Source organism: Eubalaena glacialis, chromosome 7, assembly GCF_028564815.1.
Source record: "Eubalaena glacialis isolate mEubGla1 chromosome 7, mEubGla1.1.hap2.+ XY, whole genome shotgun sequence".
Lineage (NCBI taxonomy): Eukaryota > Metazoa > Chordata > Mammalia > Artiodactyla > Balaenidae > Eubalaena > Eubalaena glacialis.
The window spans coordinates 40,698,585-40,712,745 of NC_083722.1; the positions used below are offsets into that span (position 1 = coordinate 40,698,585).

The following is a 14,161-nucleotide window of genomic DNA, read 5'->3' on the forward strand; positions in this document are numbered from 1 at the left end:
TCTCCCTACTCAGCCCATCTTCCTTTCTGTCCACTCCTCTTTTCTTCCTCCTCTCTCCACCCTCTTCTCTGCCCTTGCAGGATCCCCATGAGTCCCCGAGGTGGGTGATGTATTGGGCACTCGCTCCCTCTCTCCCTGGCCCCAAGCCAGCCCGAAGGCCAGGAGGGGGTACCTGGCAGCATCAGCTGAGGGTCCACCCTCCACTGGCCGGAGCTGCCGATGAGCCGCCTCTTGCTGGCTCTGTCAGGCCATCCTGCCAGCCTGGCCTGAGGGTCTAGATACACCCCAAGGGCCCCGTGGACTCTGCCCACATCACTGCCCCAGCGCTGCCTGGGTGCTGGGGGGTTTTATCTTGAAGGATTGGGAGTCACTGAAGTCAGAGGCCAGAGATAGGGAGAATCAGAGGGACCGAGGACCCCAGCGCTGTGTCTAACTGTGGGATCCTGGGCAAGCCAGCTGGCCTCTCTGCTTCAGTTTCTTCATCAATAGATTGGGGCCATGACCCTTCCTCTGCAGTCCTTACAGGTGTTGAAACAATCACACAACATGAGGGGTGTAAAAGCCGTTTACCCACTGTAAGGAGGCTGGGGCTGGGAAGGAGGGTGGAGGGGACGAGGTCAAGGGGCAGACAGAGCAGATGGTGTAGGACCCAGAGGCTGTGGGAAGGATGTTGGCTTTCACCGGGAGTGAGAAGGGAGCCACTGTGGGGTTCTGGGCAGGGAGGGATGCGTTGGGACATAGGTTTAAAAGGATCCCTCTGGCTGCTGGGTGGAGCCCTGCTGGAGGTGGTTGTAATGATCCCGACAGGAGCTGCTGGCAGCAGGAGTGGTGAGGAGCGGGGGATTCCTGCTGTGTCAGGGGGGTGGGGCTGGCTGGGTTTCCGATGGAGTGCATGTGGGATGAGAGGCGCAGAGGGGAGTCAGGATGACTCCACAGTCGTTGGTGTGAGCGATGGGAAGGAAGGAGTGTCTGCACTGGGGTGGGGGGGTGCGGGGCGGGGTAGAGACGGCAGCGGAGCCGATGGGGGGCAGAGATCCGGAAGTCCTCTGGAGGTGCTGAGTTTGGGATGCCCATGGGACGTCCAAGTGCAGCTGTTGAGTCAGTGGTTGACTATGTGAGTCTGGGGTTCAGGGACGAGGGCTGGGTTAGATCTGTACCTGGGGGAGTCGCCATGCTGTGGACAGCATTTAAAGAGTGAGCCTGGGTGTGAGCTCCTAGGGATGCTTGGCCTCAGTGAGGCGGCAGTCAAAGCAACCACGGATGGCTGCTTGTCATGTGTCAGGCACTTCACCTGGTGGTCAGCAGACACCACAACAGTGGGCTAGGGTAGATTCACCATCCCTGTTTACAGATGAGGACGTGGAGGCACAGAGAGGTGAAGTGACTTGTCTAAGGTCACACAGCCAGTAGGAGGCACGGCTGGACTACTTGAACCTACTCTGTCTAACTCAGGAGCCCCTCCCAAGCCCACACCACTCCCTGCAGCTCTGGGGCACCTCTCCCCCTGGGCCTTCCTTGGTAGGTGCCCACCCCTTCTCCAGCAGCTCCTCAAGGGCAGGAGCTGCGCCCTCCACCCCAAATCCCTTGGGTCTGGTGCAGAGAGGCCTGTGGCCTGTCTTCCAATGGTGACCCAGCAGGCTGGGGGTTCTGAGAAGCAGACCTTGAGGCTGGCAGTGAGTGCCCTGAGGTCTGAGACCAGACCTTGCTCCAGGCCACCCTGCACACTTGAGCCAAAGCCACCGCTGCTGAGGAACAGCTCGCACGGTGGGCTGGGTCTCCACCCCCAGCAGGCCAGCGAGAGGCCTTCCCCGCTGCAGGCAGAGGCCCGCACGCCCCGCAGCACCCAGTAGGCCCATGGAGCCATCAGGGGAGGCCGCCCACGCCCCAGGAAGCTGGCAGCTTGAGACATTACCCTCAACAATCCCAGGAGGCCCCTTCCCTCGCCTCCTCAGGGTGTAAAGGTACACAGCCAGGTGGCTGACAGCATGGTGGTTCAGGCCCTTGCTCTGCCTTCCCATTACTTCCCCTGGCTGCCTGCCAGCACGCTGCTCCCAGTGCGGTCCCTGTCATCCTGCTACCAGACCCTCCCACCTCCAGGCGCTGGGGCCCAGCCCCCCTCTCGGCACCCTCCCCCCATCTCTCCAGGCCACCCCACCTGCCTCTGATTTCTCCCTTTTTAGGAGGCTCCTCTCAGTACAGATTATGAAAAGGAGCCTCTGAGATGATCTCCTCTGAGGCCCAGAGAGGGCGAGGGACCTGCCCAGGGTCACAAAGCAGGCTGGCCCACACCAGCGTATGGTCCTGAGACCCAGCTCTGCCCCTGATGGCATCAACATGGGATACGCCCCCTCCTTCTCTGGGCTTCTGAATGAGGCGAGGGTGGGGAGGGGAGCTCTGAAGTCCCTCCAGTTCAGACCACCAGGCTTCTTAGAGGCTCAGGCAACCCTGGGGCTCTAACTGTGCTGTGTCATGTCTGAGCTACAAACAGCCCCAATTACTGCTGGGTCCTGGGTGCTAGTGTGTGTGTGTGTGTGTGTGTGTGTGTGTGTGTGTGTGTAGATGGAGTAGAGTGGGGCTACTATGGGGAATTGTGTTATGGGTACAGAAGTGTGTGTGTACAGAATGTGTGTGTGCCTTTTTGTGCACATTGAGCAGTGGATGGGCAGTGTGTGTGTGTGTGTGTGTGTGTGTATGTGTGCAGATTGAGTGGGGATGGACAGGTGTGTGCACTGAGGGTTCATGGCTGCTAGGGTGTATTTGGGTGTGCAGATTAAGTGTGCGTGCTCAGCAGTGTATGTGCAGATGTTTGAGTGTAGGTGTGTGTGTGCACAGGTGTATGTGTGTGTTCAAGTATGTGTGCAGGTGTGTTGAGTGCATCTGTGTGTGTGCACACATGTGTGTACCCAGGTACATGAAGGGGTGTGTGTGTGTGAGAGCCCAGGTGTATCTGAGTCAGGTAGGAGTGTGCGGCTGTGAGTTCAGGTGTGTGTGTGTGAATGCAGGGTTGTATGGGTACATGAGTGTGGATTTGTGAGCATCTGTGCGTGCCCTGGTGTGTGCGCACGCGTACTTGCAACCCCGCCTGTCCCCCAGGCTGCAGGTGGCGCCGAGTGAAGCTGTCCATGTTGCTCTGGTGAGCAGGCGACCGGATCTCCCATGTTGGCCTGGATTTCCAGGGCTCACCTGCGTAGCCGCGTGCCATTACCCTGAGCTGACTGGGGTATCGTCTCTCCACCGGTTGGGGTTACTGCTCAGCCAGGCTGGGGCGGGCCGTGGCCTCAGAGGCCGGCCAGGTTGTGGGGAAGGTCATTTGTCTGGTTTGTTAGACTGAGGATCTCAGGACCCACCAGGGTCAGCCTGGGCAGAAACACGAAGCAGGTGGACTCCTCCGTGCCCCCCACCAGACCGAGCACAAGACAGGAACTGCATTGTCCACTTCCACAGCAGCTCCTTTCTTTGCCTTTGGCCCCACCCCAGGTGACCTCTGTCCTCCCCCATCAAACCCAGCTCTGACAACCTCCTTCACTCTGGGGAGCAGTGACTCGTGAGGCTAAGGCAGGATTCCTTGCAGAGGACGGAGTGTAGCAAGGGCCTGACCAAAGTCAAAGAGGGGAGCAGGAGGGGTGGCAGTTCAGGCTGGAGGATGGGTGGATGGGAGAGAAGGTGAAATCACATCCTGGAAGAAGAGAGAAGGTAAAATCACATCCTGGAAGCCGCCTCTTACTCTGCATCTGTTTGAGACCTGCATCCGCGCCTGGGCCCCATCCCTGCAGGCTAGAGGTTCCAGAGGACCGCTGCTTCTCTGACAGGGTTAACACGCTACCACCTCCTGGTGATGACATGCACCTTCACCCTGGGGGGCCCCAGAACAATGCTGGAGCCAGTGGTGGGGTGAGAACTCCAGACCCTGGGGCAAGGAGAGGGGCTGGGGGTGCACAGCCCCACTTCTGTGCACAGGGCCAGCCGCCCCCAGCCTGGGCATGGCTAGAGGAGCCCCCAGGGCCCATGCTGGCGGGGAGGGGCCCCAGCAGACGGGGGCAGCTTTGTCCAAGTTTGATCTCTTTACACCCCTCCTTGTATTTTGTGTGCAGAAATGCTCCTAGGCTGAAAAACAGATTAGAACAGAACACCGAGGCCTGTGCTCGGGGCTGGCTCCATAGTTTTCAGGGACAGGAGCAAAATGAAAACGAAGGCCCCTTGTTCAAAAATTATTCAGGATTCAAGGTGGCTGCCGCAAGGTGTTAAACCGAGTGTGCATGCCCATGGAGCGAACTCTGCCTGTATTAGTGGAGGGGGCTCAGCATCCCTCAGTGGGTCAGGGCAGAGTGGAATCTGGAACCTAGCCCCCTGACCCCCATACAGGGCTGTGTCCACTGCAGGCCTCACTCTGCCCAGAGAGGGTACTTGACCCCTGTCCCACCATCCCCATATTGGCCCAACTATACCTCCTTCCCATCAACAAGTTGGGGGCAAAAGACCTAAGATGGATATCTGCCCTGGAAATACACCCTTATACCCAAGAACCCCCAGTGCAAAAGGAGAGACACCCCTGCCCTCAGGAAACCCCCAGTCTAATGAGGGAGACACACCTTGTCCCCACGGGACCCCCAGTCAATAGTGAAGACCCAGGTAACAAGCCCGTTCTTGCTTAGCCCAGATTTCCACTGTCTTCTCCAAGGGTCTGTTATGATATTCTGGAGACTGTCCCCCTTCACTCCTTCCGCCCTGGCCCCCAGTGCCATCCAGGGGATGGGAGAGGTAGCCAGCACCCACCTACTGGCTTGTCATGACCTCTCCCGGTCCACATGCTGGGCGGCAGCACTGTGCCTGTCGATGAGAGTGTGGGTTGCGTGTGAGGACAAAGGGTTGTGTGCTCACTAGGGAACAAGCTCTCATTTCCCCAGGCCTGTGACATTTTGTGAATGGTGGCAAATGAAACAGCCTCTCTACACTCCCAGCCTCCTTCCCCCCCACCCACCTCTGGTGCCCTGTAAGTTTCATGTGGCCTCACAGTCTGCACTTGGGTAGCCTCATGGTTTGGGTGAGGTAGGTGCTATTATCCCATTGCGCTGTTGAGAAAACTGAGGGCCGGAGAGGGGATGAGACTTCCTCAGGGTCACACACCTCTCTCCTCTCGGACCCTAGAGCTTCTTCAGCCCCTCTCCCAAAGGAGACCCGGGGAAGGGTGGCTGGGATGAAGGCCTTCAGATCCAGGTCATGAGGTATTTATGAGAGGGGCGAGAGATGGGGAGGAATGTGAGAATGGGAGGACCTGGCCCCTCCTTTCGGGAGACTTCCAGATGAGCTCAGGGCTCCTGTGACCTCAGGAGGCAAGTCCAGACCTCGGTCCCCCACTGCTGGGCTGGGTGCAAGGAGTGATGGCTATCATGGGGGATTGGCTAGAGCTGAGAGTCAGGGAGAGCTTTCTGGAGGAGGTGGTACATTAGCCAGGCCCCAGGGGAGGGGCCCAGGCCCGGAAACGGCAGATCTGGGCGCAGAGCATTTCCTGCTTTCCCATACCCAGACCTGGGGGCCACAGCCCGGGCTTCCCCTGGCCCCACCCTGGCTGAGGGGGCCAGAGGGGCAGCTGAGGCCTGGAGGACCCGGAGGGAGGGAGGAGGTGGGGAGGGGATCCCAGGCGGGGGTGGTGGGAATTGTCGGGCCCTGCCTGGAAGGCCCCACTATTGAAGAATGGATTACCCGACACCCAGATTAATGGACTTTCATTTTGCTAAACATCTGTCACCGTTAGTGCTGGTGAGTGAGCGTGAAATGAGCTTTGACTGGGCTGCCATCAGTGGATCACGATCAGGCCACGGCTCCTGTGCCAGCGGCCTGCTCTGCACAGGGTGGCATGTGGGGGGGCAGTCACTGAATGGGGGGCCCGGTCGAGGGGCTGTGCCATGGCCACTGGGAGTTACTACAAGGCACTGACAGATGTTCATCTCACTCCCAGCCCTGTGCAGGGGGCGCTGCCCCCAAGGAGGGTCAGCTGTCCCCTGAGGGCCCCTCCCCAGGGGCCTCTACCAAATAGCACATAACAGTGGTGAACACTTCTGTGCACTGACCAAGTGCCAAATATTATTTTACATGTTTTTGCCATTTATTAAGTCATTTCAAACTCACAACAGCCCTATGAGGAAAGGGCTAGAATTATCATGCCGATATTATACCCGAGGAAACTGAGGCCCAAGGATGTGACTTGCCCCAGATCACACAGTGACAGTGGTGAGCCCGGCTGAATCCAGGGATTCTGGTCTAAAGTCCCAGCTCTATACCACAACTCCCTTCTGCCCGAAGCCAGCGGGACACAGGGCGGTCCCCGGGTTTGTCCCCCACTGTGTCTGTCTAGGGCGTGGGCTTCAGACAGGGCCCCCCCCCAGAGGCCGGGGCGGAGCCCGCCCTGACACCGCCCCCGGCCCGCCCCCAGCTGTACATCCAGACGACGACGCTGACGGTCTCGGTGAGTCTGAGCGCCTCGGTGTCCCTGGGGATGCTCTACATGCCCAAGGTCTACATCATCCTCTTCCACCCGGAGCAGAACTTGCCCAAGCGCAAGCGCAGCCTCAAAGCCGTCGTCACCGCCGCCACCATGTCCAACAAGTTCACGCAGAAGGGCAGCTTGCGGCCCAACGGCGAGGCCAAGTCCGAGCTCTGTGAGAACCTGGAAGCTCCAGGTGAGTGCCTGGCCCCGCCCCTCTCCCTCTGGGCCCGCCCAGGCCCCGCCCCCTTCCTGGAGAAGGTCAGCCCCCCCCAAGTCTGGTCCAATGAGGGCACTGGGAGAGCCCTGAGGCCGCAGGTGAGCCGTCCCCACCCAGAGGAGAGGCTTGAGGCTCTAGCTTAGCCCCCTCTGCCCCACTCTGTCTGGGTAATGGGGTCTCTCCAGGTCCCGCTCCACACACCCCCCTGCCCCGCTCTAGCCTCTCCTTTCCAGGGATCCCTGCCTACCTAGGGAGAGGCGGCAGGGGGCGGGTGTTGGGGGGGGCCTCGGTTCAGGCAGAGTGACCTGAGACTTCGGGATTTCTCTGCCCTGGAGTCCACATCTGGGCCTGTGCCCTTTCAGTCTCCCTGGGGAAGGGATTGTCTGGAGGGCCACTACTCTGGGGCCCTTTGGTAACCTGGGAGCTGTGGCCCTGGTGCCAGAGCAGTTGAAACCCCTCGGCTTGGCTTTGCCCAGCCGCCCCCTGGCAGGGCCCTGAGAGATGGGGACTCAGGATACGGGCCCTGGGATGGGTAAGTGAGGGCTGGCGCGGGGAGGAGGGCCCGCAGAGCCGTGGTTCTCGGCGAGGTGTCCCAGGAGACCTCAGCTGTAGAGGGTGGTGCTTTGAGAGGGTTGGGGGAGGGGAGGATGTGGGACCCTTAGCATCTGAGGGGCAGACCCAAAGCCTGGGCAGGACTTGGTCCCTCAGTGGTTGAGGGATGTGTACAGGAGGGAGCAGGGCCACCATCTTTGCCTACCTCCCTGTGCCCCCTGGAGCCGGCCCTCGGTGTGACGAGAAGGGACAGAGAGGAGAGAGGGGCTGGGCATGTGAGGGACAGGTTAGGCCTTGGGGGACCAGTAACAGTGGTGACCATTTCTTGAACCCCAACTGTGGGCCACACCTGCCAGGAACCAGTTTTCATTTTCACAGCCACCTTGAAAGCAGTGATTTTTAGTTACTTGCTGCTACAGGTGAGGAAAGGGAGGCTCAGAAAGGCGAGGGACTCACCCAGGCCACACAGCAGCACGTGGTATCCCCGCTGCCTCTGAGCAGAGACCGAGGCCTCCGGCCTGTGGGCTGGGCCTGCATGGGCCTCGCTTCTGGTTGCTCCCGGGCGGACAGGGTTGAGGGGTTGCTGTGGTCACCCCTGCCCCACTGCACACCTGCCTCCCTCCCTGGACACCCTGTAAGTGTCCAAATGGTTAACATGGCAGCTCCTCCTGCCTCCCCGCTCTCTGAGAGTCTTGGGGGGCTTCCGTTGGTGGGGGAGGAGGAGGAGAGCCCCTCTCCCCAGGAGAGTTTCAGATCCTGGTGGCACCTGGGGTTAGCACTCTGCTTTCTCCCTCTAGTACTGGGGGAAAGGCCAGAAGTGGACATTGTTGGTGGCAGCAGGAGGGACATTGGTGAGCGTAGGCTCCAGAGAGGAGCCCCTTTGTCACCCACCAAGAGATCAGGAGAAACAGGAGACCTCCCCTCGCAGGTGTGTTTGGACTGGGACAGCCCCTCTTACAGGCTCCCCGCGCTGGGGCTCTGGGTGAAGCATCTTCCATTCTCAACATCATTCCCACGTGTAGAAGGAATATCAGCCGTGGAAAGGAGGAAAGTAGCTTCCCACATCCAAACAGGATTTTTCACTTCCCAGAGCTCTCTCCCCTGTGAGTGATCTTCACAGCAGTCCTGTGAGGCCCAGATTGGGCTGAATCCCCAGCTGAGGCCCAGAGAGGGTGAGTGACTCTCCTGAAGTCACATAGCAAGGTGGTGACTGGCTGGCCCCACCCAGTGTCTTTCTCTTGACCCTGACTTCATATGGCCTCCCTCTCTCTCTGTGCTGAGCAGTGTACCTGGCTTCCAGCACCACCCCCCCCTTTGATGGACACCCCTGATGACTCTGTTGGCCACACCCTCCACCAGATGACATCTGGTTCTCTCCAGTCCTGCTCTTCCTCCCAAAGCACCAGCTTCCCTGTACCTACAGCCTGGGGCTCCCTTCAGATGCCAGGTGGGCCCTCTACTTGCGACGGGAAGGGGCAGTGTCTTTGTGGGCCTCCCCACCTCTGGGCTTTCTTGTCCACCCGGATGTGCAGAAACCCCCACTGCTGCCCCTAACCAGGCCCTCCTATCCTAAGCACAGACCCCTCGCCACTCCCTGCCCCAGGCTCCTGACTTAGTTTTCCTCCTTCCCACGGAGACTCGCCCTTGCTGGGTCCCATCCCTCCAGGCCCTACTCTGCTCCAGGGCTCATGAGACTGAGTGGGGCATCAGCCCTCTGGAGACCATGGGTATCTAACAGGAGATAGCACCCTGACCCCAGAGGGTGGCCCTCATGGTGCTGTGACAGGCCAGAGGGGACCACAGGGACAGGACTGTCACAGCGCTGATGTCACCTCATTGACACTGTTGCCTCTGCCTCTGCTCAGGCTGGTCACCTGGGGACAGGGGACAAGGAGGGGTGTGCAGGCATGGCGAGGGGAGACCAAGTCTTCCCAGCCCCTGCTTCCTGTGAGGGAAGGGTGAGAGCTGTCCCTCCCCATGGCCCCCTGCACTGAGGACCAGAGGCCAGTGCCCCTTGCCCCCACCATCTCAGCTCGGTGACAACAGGGGCCGTGGAGGCGCTGGGCAGGAGCTGGGTGATTAATTCTGGGAACAGCCAGATGGAGGGGGTGTGAGCGGGAGGAGTGGGGAGGTGTCACTCCCGTGGAGCAGAGACATTTTTCACTCTGTCACTGGCAGGCCACGTATCTTTAAACAAACAACAGAATAAATAATTCAGGGACGCGATTGCAGGCAGATTAGGCAAGGAAACATGGGGCCGACAAATGGGGGCTGACAGCTCGTGCCTGCCGCTGCCCAGCTAATTGTTATCTGAGGCGGTGGGGACTGAAAGCCAGCAGCCAGGGCCTGTCGTCGGCGAGGGATGGGTCGGGGCCCTCTGCCCACACCCTCCCACATCCCCCCATGCTGAGGCTGCCCCTGGAGTGTCGCTGTCCCCATCCTGTCCTCATCACTGTGGTTATTCAGCCCTGCCCCTTCGCCTACCATTTTGCAGGGTTTAGAGAGTATTTCTATCCATGCCGTGGCTGAAAGCAGCTAAGGGTTTATGATCACCCCATCTAACATGAGGGAGTTGAGGCTCCGAGAGGTTCAATTTGTTAGAAAGGCCGCGTGGCAGGTGCTGAGATCCCCTACACCAGTGAGGGCAGGGCTGGACCTCAAGTGTCCTGACTCTTGGCCAGAACTCTTCCTTTTGAGCCTCACAGCTCCTGGGGGCCCCGGGCAGAATCATTGCTCCCATTTTCCAGACGGTCAGACTGAGGCTCTGCTGAAGGACTCTGGGGCTCCTAGCTTATAGCTGAGGGCCGAATGTGCTTCTAGGTTCTGAGACCTACAGATTGGGTTTTCTAAAGGAGGCAGCTCTGGTGTTTCAGGGAGAAGAGGGGCCCAGCTGTCCCTCACCTCCCCACCACTTTCTCTCGTCCCTACCGCTCTCGGTGCCGCTACGGCCACCCTCAGGCTCCCGTTTCCCTGCAGTCAGTGGAGATTTTGCTGCTGCTGCTGCTGAGGTTTTCCTTCACCTCTGAGCCAGGAGCTGCTGACAGGTTTACAGGTTTAGAAACTCAATAATTATCAGTTCACCCAAGGGGTGATGGAGCCCTGGGGAATTGATTCTCACCAGCCTTGGCCTGCGGGCTCGTGATTCACAGAGTCAGCTGCCGGCTCTTTTTCTGGTGGTGGGGGAGAGAGTCGGGTGGAGAGGTGGGGGTGGCCAAAGCCCCACAGGAAAAGAAGTCTAGGCAAAAAGGGCTACTCCTCTCCTGCTACTGGCAGGGAGACCACAGCCTCGCAGGGCAGGGGAGGAGCTGCTTGAAGTCACAGAGGGAGGCTGAGGCCCTGGTCTCCAGAGGCTGATCTGCGCTGGCCTCCCACCTTCCGCCTCCTTTTCAGCACCTTGTGCCACCCCCAGGTCCCAGCCTCCTGTCGCTCAACTCTCTTCCCCTGGTGCCCCCCAGCCCAGGCCCCTCCTGAATGGTGCCCGGTCTGTGCTCCTTCTCCCCTCTTGGTCCTCCAGCATCCTGGAGGGACCTGGGCCGTTTTAGAAATGAAGGTGGGCATTCTTCACAAACTGTAAGGCGCTGTGCTGTGTTCTTAATGTTGTCTTGTGTGTCGTGGGCACCATGTCCTTCCAGTAGCACCTAAAACATGAAACTTCCCTGCCCAGTGATTGTTCATCTTCTGCTTGAATATTTCTGCTGACAGGGAGCATTTCAGCTCACCTACCGCACAAAGCGACCCACTTCGCTCTCAGCTCAGGCCAGGAGAGAGTTCTTCCTTTAGCTCAGCTGCACTCTGACCCTCATGCCTCCGCACTGGTCCCATGGTGTCCCCTCTGCTCACCCCACCCCAGCAACTTTGCTTCTTCCCACACTCGGGGGACCCCCTGAGAGGGTGACACAGTAGTCCTGCCTGTATGAGTGGGCTTCTAGTTACGCTGCTGTGACAAAGAGGCCCCAGGACAGAGTGGCTCAAATCAGACAGATGTTTGTTTTTCTCTGATATCGTAGTGCATGGGGGATGGGCAGGTGCAGGGACCCGGGTTCCTTCCATTTTGTCATTTCATCAGCTCCGAGAGGGTTGTCCTCATCCTCATGGCCGAGGCTGGTTGACCTCAAATGTCTGTTCTGGCCCTGGAAGGGAAAAGAGAGGAAGTACAGGGGAAGCAGTCTATTTTAATCAGATGACATGGAAGCTACACACAGCCCTTGACGCTTGTCATTAGCAGGAATGTAGTCACACAGGGCCACGTGGGGTTGCAAGGGAGTCTGGGAAATGTGGTCCTTAACTTGGCAGTGAAAAATGGGGAAAGAGGGTTGGGGGTGGTCAGCGTGCAGCCCACCACACTGCTCCCCTCCATGTCACCGTCTCCAGGCAGACACCCCTGGCTGCGCCTGGCAGATGTACCCTCTTTTCTGAGCTGTCAGGATCCTCACGGAGTCAAGGCAGTTTTATGACCAAGGGCACCAGGGCTTTCCCCCGTCTAGTCTTCTCTCTCAGCACCAGCAGACCAGCCTCAGTTACTCTCACTGAGCTGTCCCCAGGCCACAGAGGGAGACCCTGAACCCTGGCAGGACAGGACAAGAACCAGGACCTGGCTGGGCTCCTCACTCCTCTGGCCTCAGCTCCTCATTTGTCAAATGGGGGTGCTGCTTATCTGGCCTCCTTGCGAGGCTGCCGTGAGGCGTGAACCCCGGCGGGGTGGAGGTGGGGGCACTCGTGCTGCCCAGGGGAGCTGACGTTGTCACCTGGCTGTGGCGGGGAGAGGAGACACCCAGAGAGGCAACGCTGGTCCCAGTGGGGGTGAGCAGGGGCCAGAGTGTTGGGTGCAGATAAGAGAGGCTCAAGACTGAGGCGAGTCAGGACACCCAGAAATGGGAAGCGTGGCTGCACGGAGGCCTGAGGGGCCCTGGAGGACTTCCGTTTCCCTTGGGCATGGGGAGAGGGCCGAATCAGTCATACGCCTCAGTTTCTAGCCTCACAAGACCCCTCTCTGGTTCCATTATTTATCTCCTCTGTCCCCATTTTCCACTCACTTCCGCTAGGCTGCTATCTATGTATATTCTTCATACGTGCTCTTCCAGAGCGTGTGTTGAACTTCTGAAAAACTCCCCCTTGATTATACTTGAAGACTATATCACAAATAAAAACGATTCTCTTAAAGTGTGGTGGAGTCAGGAGGTGGCAGGGACTCCGTGTGGGGTGTGACACTCACAGAGGGTTGGGGTCAGGAGGCAGTGCTCCTAGAGGGACAAAGTGAAGAGGGAAGGGCCCTCCCGGCCAGCAGCCCAGGTGTGGGTGTGGGTGGGATGAGTCTGGGGGAAGCAGTGCGAGGGGCGAGGTGGGACCCTGCCCCGGTCTGGGGGATGCTCAGTTCAGGGGTCCGGACTTGATGCCGTGGGCAGGGCCACACCCCTGCGGAAGGGGCGTTGGAGGAAGACAGCCCCTGACTCCTCCTCCCCCCATCTCTCTCCTTCCAGCGCTGGCCACCAAACAGACCTACGTCGCCTACACCAACCATGCAATCTAGCTAGGCCACCGGAGCTGCACAGGAGGAGGAGAACAGACCCTTGTGGATGGTGCGTCGGGCCAGGCCCCCCACCCCAGGGGGGCCCAGCTGATGTCCTACCTGCCCGTGGGCACCCACGGACGTGGCTTGGTGCTGAAGATAGCACAGCCCCCAGCGGTCACTGCTGGGTTGCCTGGGCAAGCCGGGCTGGTGACAGGAGGAGGATGAGGGGCCGGGGAAGCTTCAGGCCACCCCAAGACCCTGTGTCCTGGACCAAAGCCCCTCCCAGCCCCAAACCACAGGAGGCCCCCCGCACTGGTTTTCTCTCTCCCTCGTCTCTCTCCGTCCTATTGGTGACCTTCTCAGTCTGTCTCCATCCCTGTCTTTATTTTCTCTTCTCTCTTTGTATCGCCTGTTCTCTCTGTGTCTGTCTGCTTTTTCTGTATCTTCTTCTTTCTTTCTGTCTCTGCCTTTTCTCTGCCGTCTCCAGCTTTCTCCTGTCTTTTCTCTTGTGCTCCACCCGGGTCTCTCCTCTTGTGCATTTTTGTTTCCTGTCCTCAGCCCCCTCCTCGCCTTCATTTACATCCAACCTTTGCTGTCTCTCCCTGCCATCTTTTCCTGATTCACCAAATCTTACGTGTCGCAAAAGAGAAAAAAGCAAAAAAAAAAAAAAATCAAAACACAAAAAAGCCAAAACTAAAACAAATCTCGAGTGTCTTGCAAAGTGCTGCGTCCTCCTGGTGGCCTCTGTGTGTGTCCCCATGGCCCGCAGCTTGCCCGCCTGCCCCCGCCCGTCTGCCACGTGTCCTGCCCGCCTGCCCCTCCTGCCGATGACACGGAGTTCAGTGCCTGGGTGTTTGGTGATGGTCACTGATGACAATGTGTAGCGCATGATTGTTTTTATACCAAGAACATTTCTAATAAAAGTAAACACATGGTTTTGCACCCTGGCTCCACATCCACTGAGGGCCCTGCGGTGGGACCCCCGGCTCAGCCTGAAGCTGGAGAGCCTGGAGTGAGAGGGAAGGAGGAAATGGCTGATAGGGCCATAGGGCTTGGGGGCAGTGGAGGCTGCTCCCTGGGCTGGCATCAGGTGGGGTCTTGGAGAGTCCTTGGGCAGGGAGGGGCCAGGACACTGTGGGAGGTTCCAGAAATCAGCCCCTGGTACTCCCCTAAGTAAGGGGGATGTTCTGTCCCTGTCCTCTGTCCTGCAGCCCCTAAGGAGGGTACCATTTCTGCCCTGCCTCTCCTCTGGCCCACATCCCTCATGCCTGAGCCCCACCCCCCCATCCCATAACCTGAGCCGCTCCTCCCCTTCCAGCCAGGAAACTCTGCTCTTGAGAAATCGCCTTCCGGGGCTCCCAGCATCCACAGCCCTCCCCTCCTGCCTGTCCTGTCTTCA

General features: G+C 59.0%; 1 protein-coding gene across 3 annotated transcripts in view; it reads left to right on the plus strand.

The window, feature by feature from the left end:
• GRM4 (glutamate metabotropic receptor 4) overlaps positions 1 to 13,029 on the plus strand; it is a 99,756-nt gene extending 86,727 nt beyond the window's left edge. For all 3 annotated transcript variants that reach the window (XM_061195140.1, XM_061195141.1, XM_061195142.1), the window contains 2 exons: positions 6,431 to 6,677; positions 12,731 to 13,029. In XM_061195140.1, coding sequence (XP_061051123.1) covers positions 6,431 to 6,677; positions 12,731 to 12,780 — 297 coding nt within the window. In that variant the 3' untranslated portion in view covers positions 12,781 to 13,029. The remainder of the gene's footprint in view (positions 1 to 6,430; positions 6,678 to 12,730) is intronic.
• Positions 13,030 to 14,161: the final 1,132 nt, after the last annotated feature.